The sequence below is a fragment of the Carassius carassius genome, chromosome 7 (genome assembly GCF_963082965.1).
Source record: "Carassius carassius chromosome 7, fCarCar2.1, whole genome shotgun sequence".
Taxonomy (NCBI): Eukaryota; Metazoa; Chordata; class Actinopteri; order Cypriniformes; family Cyprinidae; genus Carassius; species Carassius carassius.
This window is the reverse complement of record NC_081761.1, coordinates 1,965,436-1,981,920: the sequence shown is the minus strand read 5'-3', so window position 1 is coordinate 1,981,920 and position 16,485 is coordinate 1,965,436. Positions and strand designations below refer to the sequence as shown.

At 33.2% G+C, this 16,485-nt stretch overlaps 1 protein-coding gene across 1 annotated transcript in view; it reads right to left on the bottom strand.

Moving 5' to 3' along the window:
• LOC132143361 (prostaglandin F2 receptor negative regulator-like) overlaps positions 1–16,485 on the bottom strand; it is a 38,845-nt gene that overhangs the window by 15,374 nt on the left and 6,986 nt on the right. The window contains exons 3-4 of the mRNA XM_059553516.1: positions 15,301–15,708; positions 11,689–12,048 (exon numbers count right to left, since the gene is read on the bottom strand). Of these exons, the coding sequence (XP_059409499.1) occupies positions 11,689–12,048; positions 15,301–15,708 (768 nt within the window). The remainder of the gene's footprint in view (positions 1–11,688; positions 12,049–15,300; positions 15,709–16,485) is intronic.

Sequence of the window (16,485 nt, the reverse complement as noted above, 5' to 3'; positions counted from 1 at the left end):
AACAAAACAAAAATCTTTAGAAAATTCACCCAAAACAAAATGCTAAAGCATAAAACAAACAAAACTAAACCAAAAAATTGCCCTAACAAAACAAATCACGAAAAGCTAAAAGCAAAACAAATAAAAAAAGAAACACAAAACTATAACCATAAGAAAATCACTAAAAAAGAAAGAAAAACGCAAACAAGTCAAAGATAATCAGTCCATGTTTGCTGAACAAAAGAAAGCTGGATAACTTTGATTTTGTGCTACCAGAAATAGGCCTAGATTTTAAAAGTCTTAGACACGTGAGACAGTGTAAGTGTTCCTCCCAGTCCATGGGCTCACGTGCACAATCACACACTCATTAAAGGTGTGTGCTGACCCTGTCTCCAGGCTCTTGGCTCACCAGTGTCAAGTGTTTCTGGGCTTCGCGCCCGGTGGGTAGTGAACGACTCCCTGCATCGCTTCCTATACAGCTGGGACCTTCATGCATGGGTGAGCAGTAGAGACACACAAAGACTTACAGTGTGCCAAAGAAAATGCCATTTTCCCACATGCACAGTCTCCACATACTCACAGAACACAAATACCTCAGAAAAATGTTCACAGATGGGAAGTCGTGGCCTAATGGTTAGAGAGTCGGACTCCCAATCGAAAGGTTGTGAGTTCGAGTCCCGGGCCGGCAGGAATTGTGGGTGGGGGGAGTGCATGTACAGTTCTCTCTCCACCTTCAATACCACGACTTAGGTGCCCTTGAGCAAGGCATCGAACCCCCAACTGCTCCCCGGGCGCCGCAGCATAAATGGCTGCCCACTGCTCCGGGTGTGTGCTCACAGTGTGTGTGTGTGTGTTCACTGCTCTGTGTGTGTACATTTCGGATGGGTTAAATGCAGAGCACAAATTCTGAGTATGGGTCACCATACTTGGCTGAATGTCACTTCACTTTCAAAAACACATGAGAGAGGAGCAGGACAAATGAAAATCATCCAGACTCTCACTCACAAACACAACTGACTTGAGCCTCACATGTGGTGGTGGGCTTTGTGTTAAGCTTTTGGACGTCACGCCGACTGAGTCACTGGGACCATCTGCGCCGTGTGGCTCTCACCCGCATCACTTCCTGTTCGATAAGCCCCTCCCACTTATAGTGGGATAATACACAGCCATTCTTCATATGCATCAAGGGCTCATTCACTTGACATCTTGTTGACTCTGATAAAGCCTCATCTTGAGTTGAAATTTGGAGACAAAGTATTCTAAAATGTCCTAAAATTTGTTTTGTGCTTGATAAATGAGATAGTTCACCTAAAAATGAAAATTCTGGTTTATTTACTCACCCTCATGTTGTTCCACAACTGTGTGAGTTTCTTTCTTCTGTTGAAAACAAAAGAAGATATTTTAGAGAATGTTGGTAACCAAGTGGTTGACGCCGATTGCCACTGACGTCTATAGAATGAAGAAAAACAAACAAACAATGGAAGTCAATGGCTGCCGTCAGGTGCTTAGTTCCCAACATTCTTCAGAATATCTTTTTCTGTGTTCAGAAGAAGAAAGAAACTCATAGAGGTTTGAAACAACAGAAGGGTGAGTAAATGATAAAAATGTTCATTTTTAGGTGAACTGTGCCTTTAAAAGGGCACCCTTTAGTGATTAAACTTAAACGACCCTTTAAAACTGTCTTAGTGCTGGTTACCAGTGTAAGATACGTTTTGGGCACCAAAATGCTGATGGAAACCAAAAACATTACACAAAATAACAAAAGTTGCTCTAGAGAGCATTTCATGAGAAATGTTTAAGTTCATATTAAGATCTTTAACCCCTTAACTGTCACTGCCCATTTTTTAAATAGGCATTCAAGTGCACTATCCAAACTTAAATTGCAATAATTTATGAACACTTTGGAATATGGACCTAAGGTTGGTCTCTTTTTAAAGAAAATAATTAGCAGATTTTGGCAAAAGTGGAATTTAAAAAAAAATTGAAGTATCAAAAAGTTATAGAAGTTTAAATGTACTGTAAATAAAATGCGCTATATTCATTTTATTTTATTTATTATAAATATTTTACATAACAGGTTTTACTCTAAAATTGGTATGAAACTAAAGCCTTGTGTCTAAATAAGTTATGTTACAAATTTGAAGTTGATATGAAAAAAATTGAGGTTCCTGTGAGATTTTATTTAGGGCGTCATACCACACACAGCCACTGGGAGTCATCAAAACTACTTTGAATTTTGCCTAATGAATGTTACTCTAGATTTTTCTGTGAATTTTACTTCTATCTAAAAAAAAAACACCAAATATGAAATCCTGAGACTCAGACCTTTCCAACGATATGTTTGTTGCCAAGATTATAAAAAGTTTTGGTTTTAGAAGACCGTAATGCATTATGTTTTATGACACTTGACCCTGCCCACTAAGGGGGAGGAGACAGCCATTAGATTTTAAAGTACCATTTCCAAGGTAATGCAATGTCTGATTTCAAAACGGTTTTCACAGGTTGAATATTGTGCTTCTAAGCTTTCAAATGATATATGATTTATGATGATTACTAAAACATTTTATAGAAAAAAAGACAACAACAAAAAAAGAGTGCCAAGCGTCCCACAGGTGGGACGGTGACAGTTATTTAACTTTTAATTGCAGACTTTGTTGTTTTGGCAAATTTGAGCACAGTTTGAGACAATATTTATATAAAAAATATGAGATTACCAAAATAAAATAAAATAAACTAAAATGAAAGTATAAGGTGAAAAACTTATAAAACTTAAAATATGATTGTTGCTTTGGCAACTAATGAAAAAAGCTAAATAGAAATATTAAATAATATTATTTATTTAAATAACATTAAATAATAATGATAAATAACTTGAATAATGTTGACTTTAAAACACTTACACTTTCATTATTTCAACTAGTTGTTTGATTTTGAATTTACTTGATGTTCTAAAAATAATAAACAATAAATAATAATAAATAATTAAAGCTATAAAAAAATAATGATTAAAAAAATCTAACACCACAAAAAAATACTGAATTTTTTTTTCAACTAAAATTTATGTTACAATGAAAACTGAACATATACAAAATAAAAGTCTATTTAAAACATAATTAAACATTTATAAATAATAGCACTACAAATTATTATAATATAATATAAATAAATGTATATAATATAATATAATATAATATAATATAATATAATATAATATAATATAATATAATATAATATAATATAATATAATATAATATAATATAATATAATATAATATAATACTAAAATCACATTAGTTAAAACTGGTTTAATATTTCTTCTCTTTTTTTCAAGAGGGGCTTCTACTTTTTCGTGTCAGCTCATTACTTTTAAAGTGAGTAACTTAGTTTGTTTCTCCTGCAGAAGACCTTCATGATTCTGAGCACAGTTTGGTCATGTGACTTTATGGGATGAAGAAGAGAGAGTTCTAGTAAAGGGAAGATAAATAGAGACAGGACGAGAGCAGGTTGTGTTTCTTTACCCAGACAAACAGAGCACATGAGATGAATGTCCCAGAGGAGCTCTAAAGGACGGGAACACAGTGTCCTGGGAACGGAAGAAGGGTCCGAGAGAGTGACTGTCAATCAGCTTAAACAAGAGCCTCTCTACTTCACATGATCAGACTTGATCTCTTTGTGCTCCGTCTTCTTCTGTCTGTTTCATTCTCTCACGCTTTCTTCAGTTTGCTGCACAGCTGCAGAGAATAAGCTGCAGTGCTGGTATGTTCTCAGATCAGTCCTCGTCTGTTTGGTTTATTTGTTCATTAAATACAGAGAGACTGATGCAGCGAAAGGTGAGTTTAGATTTAAATTTAGAAAAAAATGGAAATCAACACTAAGATGCTGGATGACACCAGACAAGCTCTCATATTTATACTTAAATTACAACACAACTATAAACCTGTAAAGATTAAAATAATCAGAATAAAACAGACTAAACATACCTGACTAAAATCACTTAATATATATATATATTTTTTTTTTTACAATCAAAATCAGTAAGAAAAAAAATCAGAATGAAAGTTCAGAAATCAGAATGAAATACCAAATAATAATTAAAAAAAATCCCATGTAACTGTATAATAATAATACTACATACTATAATAATAATAATATTGTATAGTGTTAATAATACAAACACTACATAAATTAGTAATAATAATAATAATTATTATTATTATTAAAAAGTATTAAAAAGAGAATAGAATAATTAAATAGACTAATTTATGCAAAATACACATTTAATAATTGTAATAAATTCGGTAATAAAAAAAATATTGTATTATTATTACCAGAATATAATAAATTGGCAAAAGAAACACTTTAATTAGAATAATAATGTAATAAAATACAAATGAACAATTTATCAGATACAAATACATTACAAATTTGAAAAAAGTAGGATATTGTTTAATAAAGTAAAAATATTCCATAAAATTTTTTAATTACTTATAAAGTAATTAATTGTATGAATCAGAATAAAACATAACAAAAAACAATAACATTAGAATAATTTTAAACAAAATATATTAATTAATCAAATAGAACAATTAATCAAAATATACATTTAGAAAAAAGCTATGACAATAAATAATTAAGAAATAATAATAAATCTAAAATTTAAAATAAAATAATTATTTTATGAATAAGAAAAAAATATAATTGAAGAAAGCACTAACAATAGGGTAATAATTTTAAACAGACACAAATAATTAATCAATATATATTAAAAAATCTGAATGAAATAGATAATGGTTATGATTCTCATTTAATAAAGCAAAAGATTCACTAATCATAATCATTTTATTAATCCGAGTAGAATAGAACTGACGAAAGAAACACGTTCTTTAGAAATTAAAACAGATTAGAGATCTTTATCTTCATTAAGGAGAAAAAAATGTTTCAAACATATAAAAAATCACCAAGATTAATTAAATAAAAAATATTATTATAAATTTGTAAAATAAAAGGAAAAACTAAAAACAAGTAAAATGCAAAAAAAAATAAAAAAAATAATAATAATAATAAAAAATACAAATAAAATGTTCCAGCATGATATGCTGTATGTGCACAACGATACAACAAACAGGCCAAACATGACACTAGAGACTATACAGAATGAACATGGCTTCTGGTTGCTGGGCTCACCAGGTCTCAGAATCATTAACACTAATGAGTTTGAGCAGCACAAATCATCCATCAGTGCATGACAAGATGGAAAACAGCTTCTGAAATCTTCAGCTGTTTCCCTTACAATTGAGCCGGCGTTGCTTCATACGATCTCGGAGCATATGGCATGGGTTCAGGCGGTACAGTATGTCAGCGTGCTGTTAGTGCACTTTACTGCTTTGATTGAGCACTGCACAGACAACAGCAAACACACCGTTCTTCAAAACCAGCTGATAACGGCGCAAACTACAACATGCAAAGTGTGCAAGACTATTCACAGCAGTTATCAGGAAACCACAATAACACGACTCCATCATCAACACCTCAAGACACCGCAGGCGCAGACTTTGATCTTACGGCACAAAAACAAGCCTCACACACAGAGCCCAACTAAATCATCTGGATCACTGTGCATTAAAGAGCTCAGTGATGAGACTGAATTATAAGAGCAAACACAGCAAGACAAATAAACACGAGCGAGACAACTGAGTCATTAGGAGAATGTTGGCAGGAGTCTGTTTATACAAACGTGAAAAGCTGAGGAACAGATATTTACTAGGAAATGCATTGTCTGTTCTGCTGAGGTGTTAACTGTTTTAATTAGTTTAGACGTTTATAAACAAATTCATGCTTTCATTCATCAAGGACGCTTTAAGCTGATCCAAAGTGACAGTAAAGACACTAAGACACGATACATGCTGATCTTTTGAACTTTTTATTCATCTGTGAATCCTGAAAAATAAATTGCATCACAGTTTCTACACAAATATTACGCAGCACGATTGTTTTCAACACTGATAATAATCAGAAATGTTTCTTGAGCAGTAAATCATCATATTTTCATGATTTCTGAAGATCATGTGACACTGAAGACTGGAGGAATGATGCTGAAAATACAGCGGAGCATCACAGAAATAAATTACTGTTTAACAGATATTCATATAGAAAACAGCTGTTTTAACTTGTAATAATATCTCAAAATTTTACTGATATTACTGTATTTTTTAAACAAATAAATGCAGCCTCAGTGAGCTAGTTTTATGTCAGTATCAATGAGATACTTTTATAGTATTTAATAATTGTTAATTTTGAATTAGATGTTATTTTTATATTTTTGTTTTAGTTTAATTTTAGTTAAAAAATAATTTTTTAATGTAAAAATCTATTTAATTAAGAAATTACATAATATTTTTTTTATTAATTTTTATCTTTTATATAATTTCTTTAGCACTTGAAGTTATACTAAACAAAAAAAAAAAAAAAGAAGAGAAATGTTTGATTGGATTGGAAAAGTGCTTCCTAACTATAATAAGCATGTAGTGAGTATAAGATCTTTTTTTTTTTTTTAATAAAAGAGCATTACATAACTTTGTGATGCTCCCAGTTTGAGGGAAAAGATCCATCAGCGTAATCACATGCTGCCTACTTCTTGAACAGATTTGGTTCAGGAGCATCTCAAAGCCTCCAAAGCGACGGAAAGGAGAAAACAAAGGCTGGAAAAACAATACTTTTAGGCGTCCCACACAAAAAACACGTTCTCAAGTTCAGACATCAGCAGTTGAACAGGTCAGGTGTTTTCTGGAAGGAGAAACCCGTTTCCTGAAACCGTGTTTAACGAACGAGAGCCAAACCGTTCAAGGCTGTTCTGCAGAAACGAAAGCGATTTTAACACAACAAGATTCTCTTTAACATTAAGTGACTGTGGAGCGCAGTGGGGTGAAACTGGAAACCAATGATGACATTCAATAAACACAGGTTAAAGAGCTTGTGTGAGTGTGAGCGAGAGGGTGATGATTTACCAAACAGACTCAATGTCTTCATTGGCTCTAGTTTTACAAATAAACCTTCAAATTATTATTTTAATGCAGTCCGCCAAAGTCAAGAGTCCTGCAGATCTTCTTCATAGATTTCAACTAGAGAGACTATAGACCCTCTAGTTTCCAGTTGTATATTAAAAAAGACGTTTATCGCCACATCTGGTCATGAAATCACGACCCATGCACTCAACTTCAGGAAGTCACAGACAATACGTGATGTTTTCTGAGTCTTTTTTTAATGCTTCAGAATGTTGTTGGTCCACAGTGTTGGAGGGAATTTCCTGCATGAAATATTGAAACCCTGTATGTCATCCCAAACGTTGCATTTTTTCTGAAGAAATCAGTAAAAGGACGCTTGTCTCTTTTCTCGCACTAAAGGAAAATGCTTGGGACAGTAAGGAAATAAACAGAATTTGATCTGTGCACTTCTTCTTCTGGTTACATTCACATTTACAGTTTTCAGACCCATGCTTAGACTAAAGTAACACAACTTGAAGCTTTTGTTACCATACCTCAAACACATGTACCATACCTTAAACAAAAGCGCTGCTTTGCACTCTAGTTGCAATTCTGCAACACCTTTATGCAACACACTTGGTCCTGCATACTACACTCTATTTCATACATAAGACACTTCGTTCAAAAATGAAATCTCAGAGTGCCGTTTGGAAAACACATGTTCGGGGTAATTGCTACCACTCAAATACACAACTGAAGGCACTTACTTGCAAAACTGAACACCAATCAGCCAGCTACAAAAAGCCCTCAGTTTAGCCATTTCAAGAACTTTGCAAGCATGGATGGAGGGAGAGCAAGAGGAAGAGGAAGAAGATGAAGGGGAAGAGGAGGAGGAGGAGAAAGAGGAGGAGGAGGAGGAAGAGGAAGAGGAAGAAGAGGAAGGGGAAGAGGAGGAGGAGGAGGAAGAGGAGGAGGAGGAGAAAGAGGAGGAGGAGGAAGGGGAAGAGGAGGAGGAGGAGGAAGAGGAGGAGGAGGAGAAAGAGGAGGAGGAGGAGGAGGAATGGGAAGAGGAGGAGGAGGAGGAGGAGGAAGAGGAAGAGGAAGAGGAGGTCGAAGAGGCCATGCACGGACCCCTATTTCTGATGCTATAAGAGCAACTTTGGTGGACCTGTCATCAACCATGGCCTGACTGTGAGGGAAGCTGGGCAGAGAGACACCCACACACCCGCATGTCTCTTCTGCAGGCAATGGAACAGACCTGTGACGACATTCAGGTGACAGCAATCCATGGATGCTTTCCACATGCAAGGGGATATTTTCCCCTGTGCCTAGCGGGAGAAGACATTGCTTGCGATGTCGATGAGGCCAACAGACGGCGGGAAACATGAGCCCACGAATGCACAATTGCCATGATTTTCTGTGTTTACAGTATAGTGTTTTTTATATTATTATTATTATTTTTTGCTTTATCTGAATTCATGTTACTGCAATGTACAGTGCTACAATGTACAATATTGAGTAGGCCTATTTGCTTTTTTGGTTGTTTGAAAATGTGCCTCCTGAAAATATACCTTCTGAATAAACAGTGAAAATCAAAGACTGCAGTGTTTTATATAAAGTAGACTAGTATGTTCCCCCTGATCTGAAAGTGTATGCATATGATGCAAGTATGTGTCATTTTGTTATTTTAATGTATTTTTATTATTTAAATATTTTTTATTGTTAATATTTGTTATTATTTTAAATTGTTATACCATAACAAAAATTTTGAATTATCTTTTATTTTTATTTTTCATTTCAGTTTTAATTTTGATTTTTGTTCATTTTGCGCTGTATTTTTTAAAATAAAGAAAAATAATAATAGACGATTCATTTTAAAAACTTTTTTCCAATGCTAAATTTCTCATTTTCAGAGCGCGCTCTCGCGCTGATAGTGATAGCAGGAAACTCCTAATATGGACAAAAGGGTCCAGCTATCACTGTGGTTTTCACAGGAAAACAGAAACTTATGCAAACACGAAGACATTAATATACGATCACGACAATAAATAGTTTTTTAAGTCATCTCCAGCAGGTGATAAATAAAGTATATGAACAATGTAGTGCTAATTGACATTTATTACAGTATAGAAACTATTCTGCCTTATTATGTGATAAACAGTGTTTGTAGTATATAAACACATCATTATTATTTGTTATTGTCCAGCATTTATAGATTTTTAAGCCAATTAAAAGCTAGAAAATAAGAGAAAAATTAAAGTTGCCTATACTACCAGTCAGAAGTTTTTGAACAGTAAGCTTGCTAATGTTTTTTTTTTTTTTTTTTTTTAAAGAAGTCTCTTCTATTCACCAAGCCTGCATTTATTTGATCCAAAGTACAGCAAAACAGTAAAATGTTTGAAATATTTTCACTAGCCTATTTAAAATAGCTATTTTATATTTGAATATATTTCAAAATGTTATTTATTGAACATCCTGGATCTGTTTTTTCGCTCTTCTTTATTCTTTTTTTTATGTATTATAGAAGTATCGGATCGGGACTCGGTATCGGCAGATACTCAAAATCAAATGACTCAGAGGCAAAAAAACCTGATCGGGACATCCCTAAAATGTTATATATTTCAGTTAGTGCTAAGGCAATATTTTTCAAGTTTCCTAAATTAAATTAAATTAAATTAAATTAAATTAAATTAAATTAAATTAAATTAAATTAAATTAAATTAAATTAAATTAAATTAAATTAAATTAAATTAAATTAAATTTTTATTTCCGTTTTATCTCTTTCTTAGTTTAGTTTAATTACTTTAGTTTTATAATTTTAATGCTTCACCGTAAATTTTCACTTGGTTTCAAGGCATCATCAACAAAATTGTTTACAATAATTTTATATTTAGTTAACATAAAACTATCTGTTTTACAAACAAGCATTCAGAACGTATATAGAAACCTATTAATCTCAAACCTGGCACTGCAAACCTTGCTATTAGAGGAAAGGTTTTCAGTGAATAATGACTTAATTTTCTGTCTAGTCTTCAATCAATGTGCACAAGTGTGATGTCACAGAACCAGTCGTATGAGCCAGTTTTATGTTGTTGTCTCTATTTTTTTGGAGCTGAATCTAAATCCTACTCGTCTCAGACTCATTGAGAAGAGTAAACAACACCAGAGTTCTGCCTTTTAAGGTGAGCGACGGCTTCTCTTTCTCTGTAGTTCCTCACAGAATAAACAAGTTGAAGCTCTTCCCTGTGAATCACACTGACAACGAGATCCCAAACGACTAACGCTGACTTCTAACAAGAGCAACGGGCTTAGAGACAGCAGTCCTCCATCAGGGAGACCACCCACAGCCTTCATGCATTAGCCAGTGACAGAGCGGATCTTCAGAAACATCTCATGCCTGAAGCGTGCTTATTAACACGACTTTCACAAACAGACCACAGATCTAACGAATGCAACCTTTCTACTTTCACTTCTAGACATGACATTGATGGACGGGTTAAGAACTCACCAGTCTGGTAGTGAAGGTGAAATAACATGCCTAGATTTTATCTCACGGTTACGGCTGAACGATATTTTGAATAGTCACAGATATTTGTGATAATTTTGCTGGCGACAGAAGAAAAACTTCCATGAATCATTTCAAACTGTCCATTTGAGTGAATCATTAAAACTGATTCAGCAAAGTTCGCAGGTTCCCACAAGGCATTTTTTACTTCTTAAAGCATTTAAATAAAATACACACGTGGAAATGTGTCTGTTTATTGTTTTCATATACACTATTGGTAAAATGTTTTTGAAATAAGTTTCTTCTGCTTACCAAGGCTACATTTATTTGGTAAAGATTTCAGTAAAACAAGTAATATTCTGTAATATTTTTACGATTCAAAATAGCTGTTTTCTGTGTGAATTTATGTTAAAATATAATTTATTTCTGTGATGCTCTGCTGTATTTTCAGCATCTTTCCTCCAGTTTTCAGTGTCACATGATCTTCAGAAATCATGAAAATATGATGATTTGCTGCTCAAGAAACATTTCTGATTATTATCAATGTTGAACACAGTTGTGCTGCACAATATTTGTGTGGAAACTGTGATACATGTTATTTTTCAGGATTCTTTGATGAATAGAAACTTCAAAAGAACAGCATTTATTTGAAATGGAAATCTTTTACAACATTATACATGTCTTTACTGTAACTTTTAATCAATTTAATGCATTTTTGCTGAATAAAAGTATTAATTTATGACAGTGTAAATGAAAATAATTTGTGTTCATTAAGTTAAAAAAAGTGTGAAAACATGCCTTAATTATTTTTAATCTACTAAATTTACTGTTTAGGTATTAAATAAAATGATTATTTTAGCTATATCATCCAGTCTTAACTGATAATAAAAGATGCCTCATTCACATTAGTCTGATAAAACGTGATTTGCGAATCATCTTCTAATAGAAACCCAAGCCCAACGCTTGACAGATATTTTCCAGTGCACTAATACAAACGGCATATCATGCTTTTAATGCCATTTAAATACCAAGTAATCAACATCAAATTAATATTTTATGGATGAGGGAAGCAGAACGCATTTATATGCAGAGCTTCAGATGGCATTTTCTCCAAATGTCACTCTTTGCCACAAAACGTGAGACGCTGCGGGCTGTTTATGTCACGAGTCATGATATTATGAATGATACTTCAGAAGCTCAAGTGAAAGCTAAGCAACGTACTTACTTTGCTTAATAACGTGAACACGTACGGGGTCCGAAACCTTCTCCGCGGCCCGTTCCCATCGTCCACCGTCGCGCTGAACCAATGCACTCGCTTTACACGCATAGAGTCCCGCGTCAGACAGATCCACACCGTGAACCTTGAGCTGGAAATCCCACTTTCCCAGCCGCCTCACATCCACCGCATTAGATGCATTGGTCAGCACGCCGTCACGACTCAGACGGGCCACAACCTGCGTGCCGTTCATCAGCCACGTCACCTCCAGATCCACCGAGGCTTCAGCGAACACAGAACAGGTGAGGAGCAGCGACTCTCCTGTGGACAATGTGCTGTCATCCTGAACCTGGACGCTGAGGGAGCTCGCTGAGGATTTATAGAGAAAGACAAGCAGAAAATATGAAAGCATTGGAAATGGCACTGAAATCATACAGATCTCAATGATGCAAACTCAATACATCAAGAGTAACAGTGATGCACTTGCAACCTGACGTTGGTCCAAACTACTAAAACTGTTAAAAATCATTTTCATTAAATTAATCTGACATGAAATATAATACAAAAAGTAGATTTAATACTGCCAAGCCAAGTCAAGTCAATATAGATCATTGAAAAAAATAATATGATGGTATGAACAATAAAAGTGCATAATAAAGTTACTAAACTTAAACTAAAATTAAAATTGAAATGGAAGAGAAGAGAAAAATAATAAATGATAAATAATATAATAGTATGAAAAATAAAAACACATAATAAAATGTATAAAAAAAACTTCAACTAAAATTAAAATGCAAAGCATAAAAATGAAAGCTAATTTAAAATATTTCTAAATACTATTTAGTATAAAAACAGTAAAAGCACATGATCAAAATATAAATAAAATAATAAAATAGTTTTTTTTAATACGGAAAAGAGCAGCATGAACATTCTGCTGAATTTCTCCTTTTATTTTAAACAGAAAAAAGCAACTTATTCCAGGTTTGCCATAACATAAGTAAGCATATGATGCCTGAATTGTCATTTACGGTTGAACTATTCCTTTAATTTGTAAAAGCAAACTCTAAGTGGTTTCTCCTGGGGATGAGTGATATTCAGCACATCACGTTAGACGACACAGACTGCTTCTGTGCTTTATATTCTCTTAACATCTTCTAGTTACAATCTCAAAAAACACGAAGACTCTGAGAGTTTGCGTAACGTCTGCTGGATGGTTGTCCAGACACCCACAGTCTTCCTGATTTTAATTAAAACTCTGCAGTAACATTGACAGTATATATGGTAACCAGGCAGGAATTCCACTGGCAACGAGTATTCAAACAGCCTGGTTTATGAGAAAGGTCTGAAGACGTTAAACAAGATAAAACCAGTCAAAAGAGCATATCTACTCTTCTCGGGGGAGGCGCTGCATGACTTTAACAACTATAATCAATTCTCGTTCATTCTCTTTTTCCTCCAAATGCAACTTATTTATTCATTTGATCATTGATCATCCGAGCGAATTGCATAACAATGATTCATCGTAAGTACTTTTATACTATCAAATTGGATTATTTCATGGCATTATGGTCATGACAGTTTCCCAGGAGACACAACACAACTATACTGATGAAATTGACAATATTAAGCAAATACACAACAATATAAAGTCATGATGGAAGAGAATTAAAGGAATAGCTCACTGAAAATTGTGCATGTCATAAGATTCACTTTATTTTTGTTTGCTTTTCAAGACTTTAGCAAATTTAATGTATAAAATGCATACTTTTTACATAATTTAAATTACATTTAATGCATAATTTTATTTAAATAAAAATAAAATGTAACGTTAATAACTTAATTTCACTGAATGCATAAAAAAAACGAATATTATTTAATACAAAATAAAAATAAAAAATTTAAATTCAATGAATGGATATTTTAATTTATATTATTTATAAAAATAAAAAACTAATATAATTTATAATTTAACATTTAATTTCAACGAATGCATAACTTACACAATATATATATATATATATTAGTGCTGTCAATCGATTAAAAACTTTAACTAGATTAATCACACATTTTTTCTGTGATTAATCGCAATTAATCGCAATAAAAAAAGAAATGTTTTTGTATGTTTTTAATATATTTTTTAATGTAATAATTTCACAGGTAATCAAATTAATGTAGAAACAACATAAAGACAGTATATTTTAAATACTTGTTTAAATGGCATCTTTTTATGAATGAAGGCCAGTATTACTGATATTAATACAGCTACTGATTTTTTTACATTTATTATTAGGCTTCAAAAATATAACAGTTTTTAATTTAAGTAAACTTAAAACAATGCTAACATAAACCCATAATAAATGTCATGTTTTCTCCTGCCCTTCCTGTCTTAACAGAAATTTAATAAAGTTATCAAAGTTATATCCAGTCTGCACTGCATAAACTATAAATTAAATAGTTAATCCTTATTAAAGCTACAAAAGTTATTTAGTCAAGAGCAGCGAGTCATTTTCTCTGTTCCCTTTGTTCTTTAACTTTACTGACAGGAAGCTTTATTGGCTGCTGTCCCTTTAAGAGCAGACAGACACGCGGATCTATGGATCTCGCCTCAATCTCTCTCAACTCTTTTTGTTCATTTTAGACTTTATATAAATCATTTAAGATTGCTCTTATGAGGATAATCGACAAAACTGGCACTTTGGGATGTTTATTGTAAGTTCAAGCGCTTAAGAGAACCGGATTCTGGCGCCCTGTCTATGCATTGTGTGTGTGTGTGTGTGTGTGTGTGTGTGTACGTGTGTATGTGTCACATAAGGGCATTCACAGACAGCGCATACTCTTTTGTCTTGCCGCGCTTGAAATGTTTAAAAGCATTTAAATGAACAAGAGCGTGATCATATAATGTAAAGCTAGCCAACGGATGGCAGAAAATACGGATGCTGCGTTAATTGTGTTAAATATTTTGACACGTTAAACCAGACAAAAATTAATCGCATGCGTTAACGCGTTAATGTTGACAGCACTAATATATATATATAAAATGCTTAATTTACACATTAAAACAAACTAATATCATTTATAATTTAATTTGAATGCATTATATTTTAACAATAAATTATGATTTCATTTCAATGAATGCCTTTTTTAATTTACTCAATTTAAAAGCAAAAGACTAGCATAATTCATAATTAAATTTCATTGCATGTACAATAATAAGAAAAATATCATTAAATTTAATCCATTATTTAATTTGCAACTAATGACATTTAAAATTTAATTGAACAATTTAATTTACATAATTAAAAACTAACAAAATGACAAAAGCAAAAACTAAGGCGAAAACAAAAAAATACAGAAGATAGTAGTAGCCAATTCTAAATCTGAATTAATACTATAAATAGTATAAAAACAATACTAAAATATAAAAATCTACATGCAAATGGCATAATCTGAGTATGACGGTTTCTCTGAAATTCTCCTAAAAATGTCTTAAAATATGAAAAAAATGCAAATGAACATAAGTGAATCTTAAATCATTTCTACTAATATATTGCAATTGTGTCATGGCTTTATTCTGTTGTGCTTTGGGCTATTTTTCTCGAGTTGTTCTAGAGTGTTACTAACCCGTCGGGGTGACAGTCACTTCTCCCATCTCCATGGTCTTCTCCTGAATACGGTTCCAGGCTCCCTGCTCTCTCGTCCACAGTCTGGCCGTGCACATGTACATGCCCTGATCCGCCGGCGTCGCTGCGGAGAGCACAAGACTGTGCGAGACGCCGTTCCCCATTTCTAGCCGCATCCTGCCATCTGTGTAGCGCAGCGTGTAATTGTTGCCAACTGTCACGCCCAAATCTGGACCAAAGCTCAGCAGGTCCTCCAGCAGAGATGAGCCCTTCTTCACCGACCAGGTAAGAGACAGGTAAATTCCCTCCATGAAGTTACGGGAGATATTGCACAGGAGTCTGACGGATCCGCCCTCATGAACCACAGGGTTTGGGGCATCGGGAGCCACAATCAGACTGTTGGGGATAACTGAAATTGATGAGAAAAGAAGAGTTTTAGAGAAAAGGTACAAGAACTAACACACCGATAAACCGATATATCGGCCAGCTTGATTTATCTGTTGACTGGAGGGAGATTTTTGTAGCATCCAAATTCTCTGAAGAGCCTTTTTTATTGCAGTATGTTTTACAATAAAATACTATTTCAGTTTATCTTCTTCAAAATTGTACATTTAATTCAATGGGTTAGATTATGTGTGATTATTATTTGTGAAATTTACTAGCAATATGAGAGAGAAAACTGAAATAATGTTTTTTTCTTTTCTTTTTTTGCAGTATCTGAAAATACTGAAATAGGATGTGTCATTTTTTTATATTTGCACTACTGTTTAAAAGTTTGGGGTCAGTAAATTTTTTAAATAATTTTGAAAGAAGTCTCTTCTGCTCGCCAAGTACAGAAAGATACAGAAACATTATTACAATAAAAAATAGCTGTTTTCTATGAGAATATATTGTTGATTGTAATTTATGTGAAAAAAGCTGAATTTTAAGCATCATCTTCAGAAATCTGAAAGCTGATTTGCTTCTCAATTTACATTCCTGATTATATTCAATGTTGAAAACAGTTGTGCTGCACAATATTTTTATTGAAACTGTGATTCATTTTTTTGACAGTTAAAAAGAACAGCATTTATTTGAAATGGAAACCTTTCTAACATTTTTGTTACACATTGTTACTGTCATTTTTTGATCAATTTTACTGCATCATTGATGAATAAAAGTATTATTTCATTTAAGTATTTGTCAG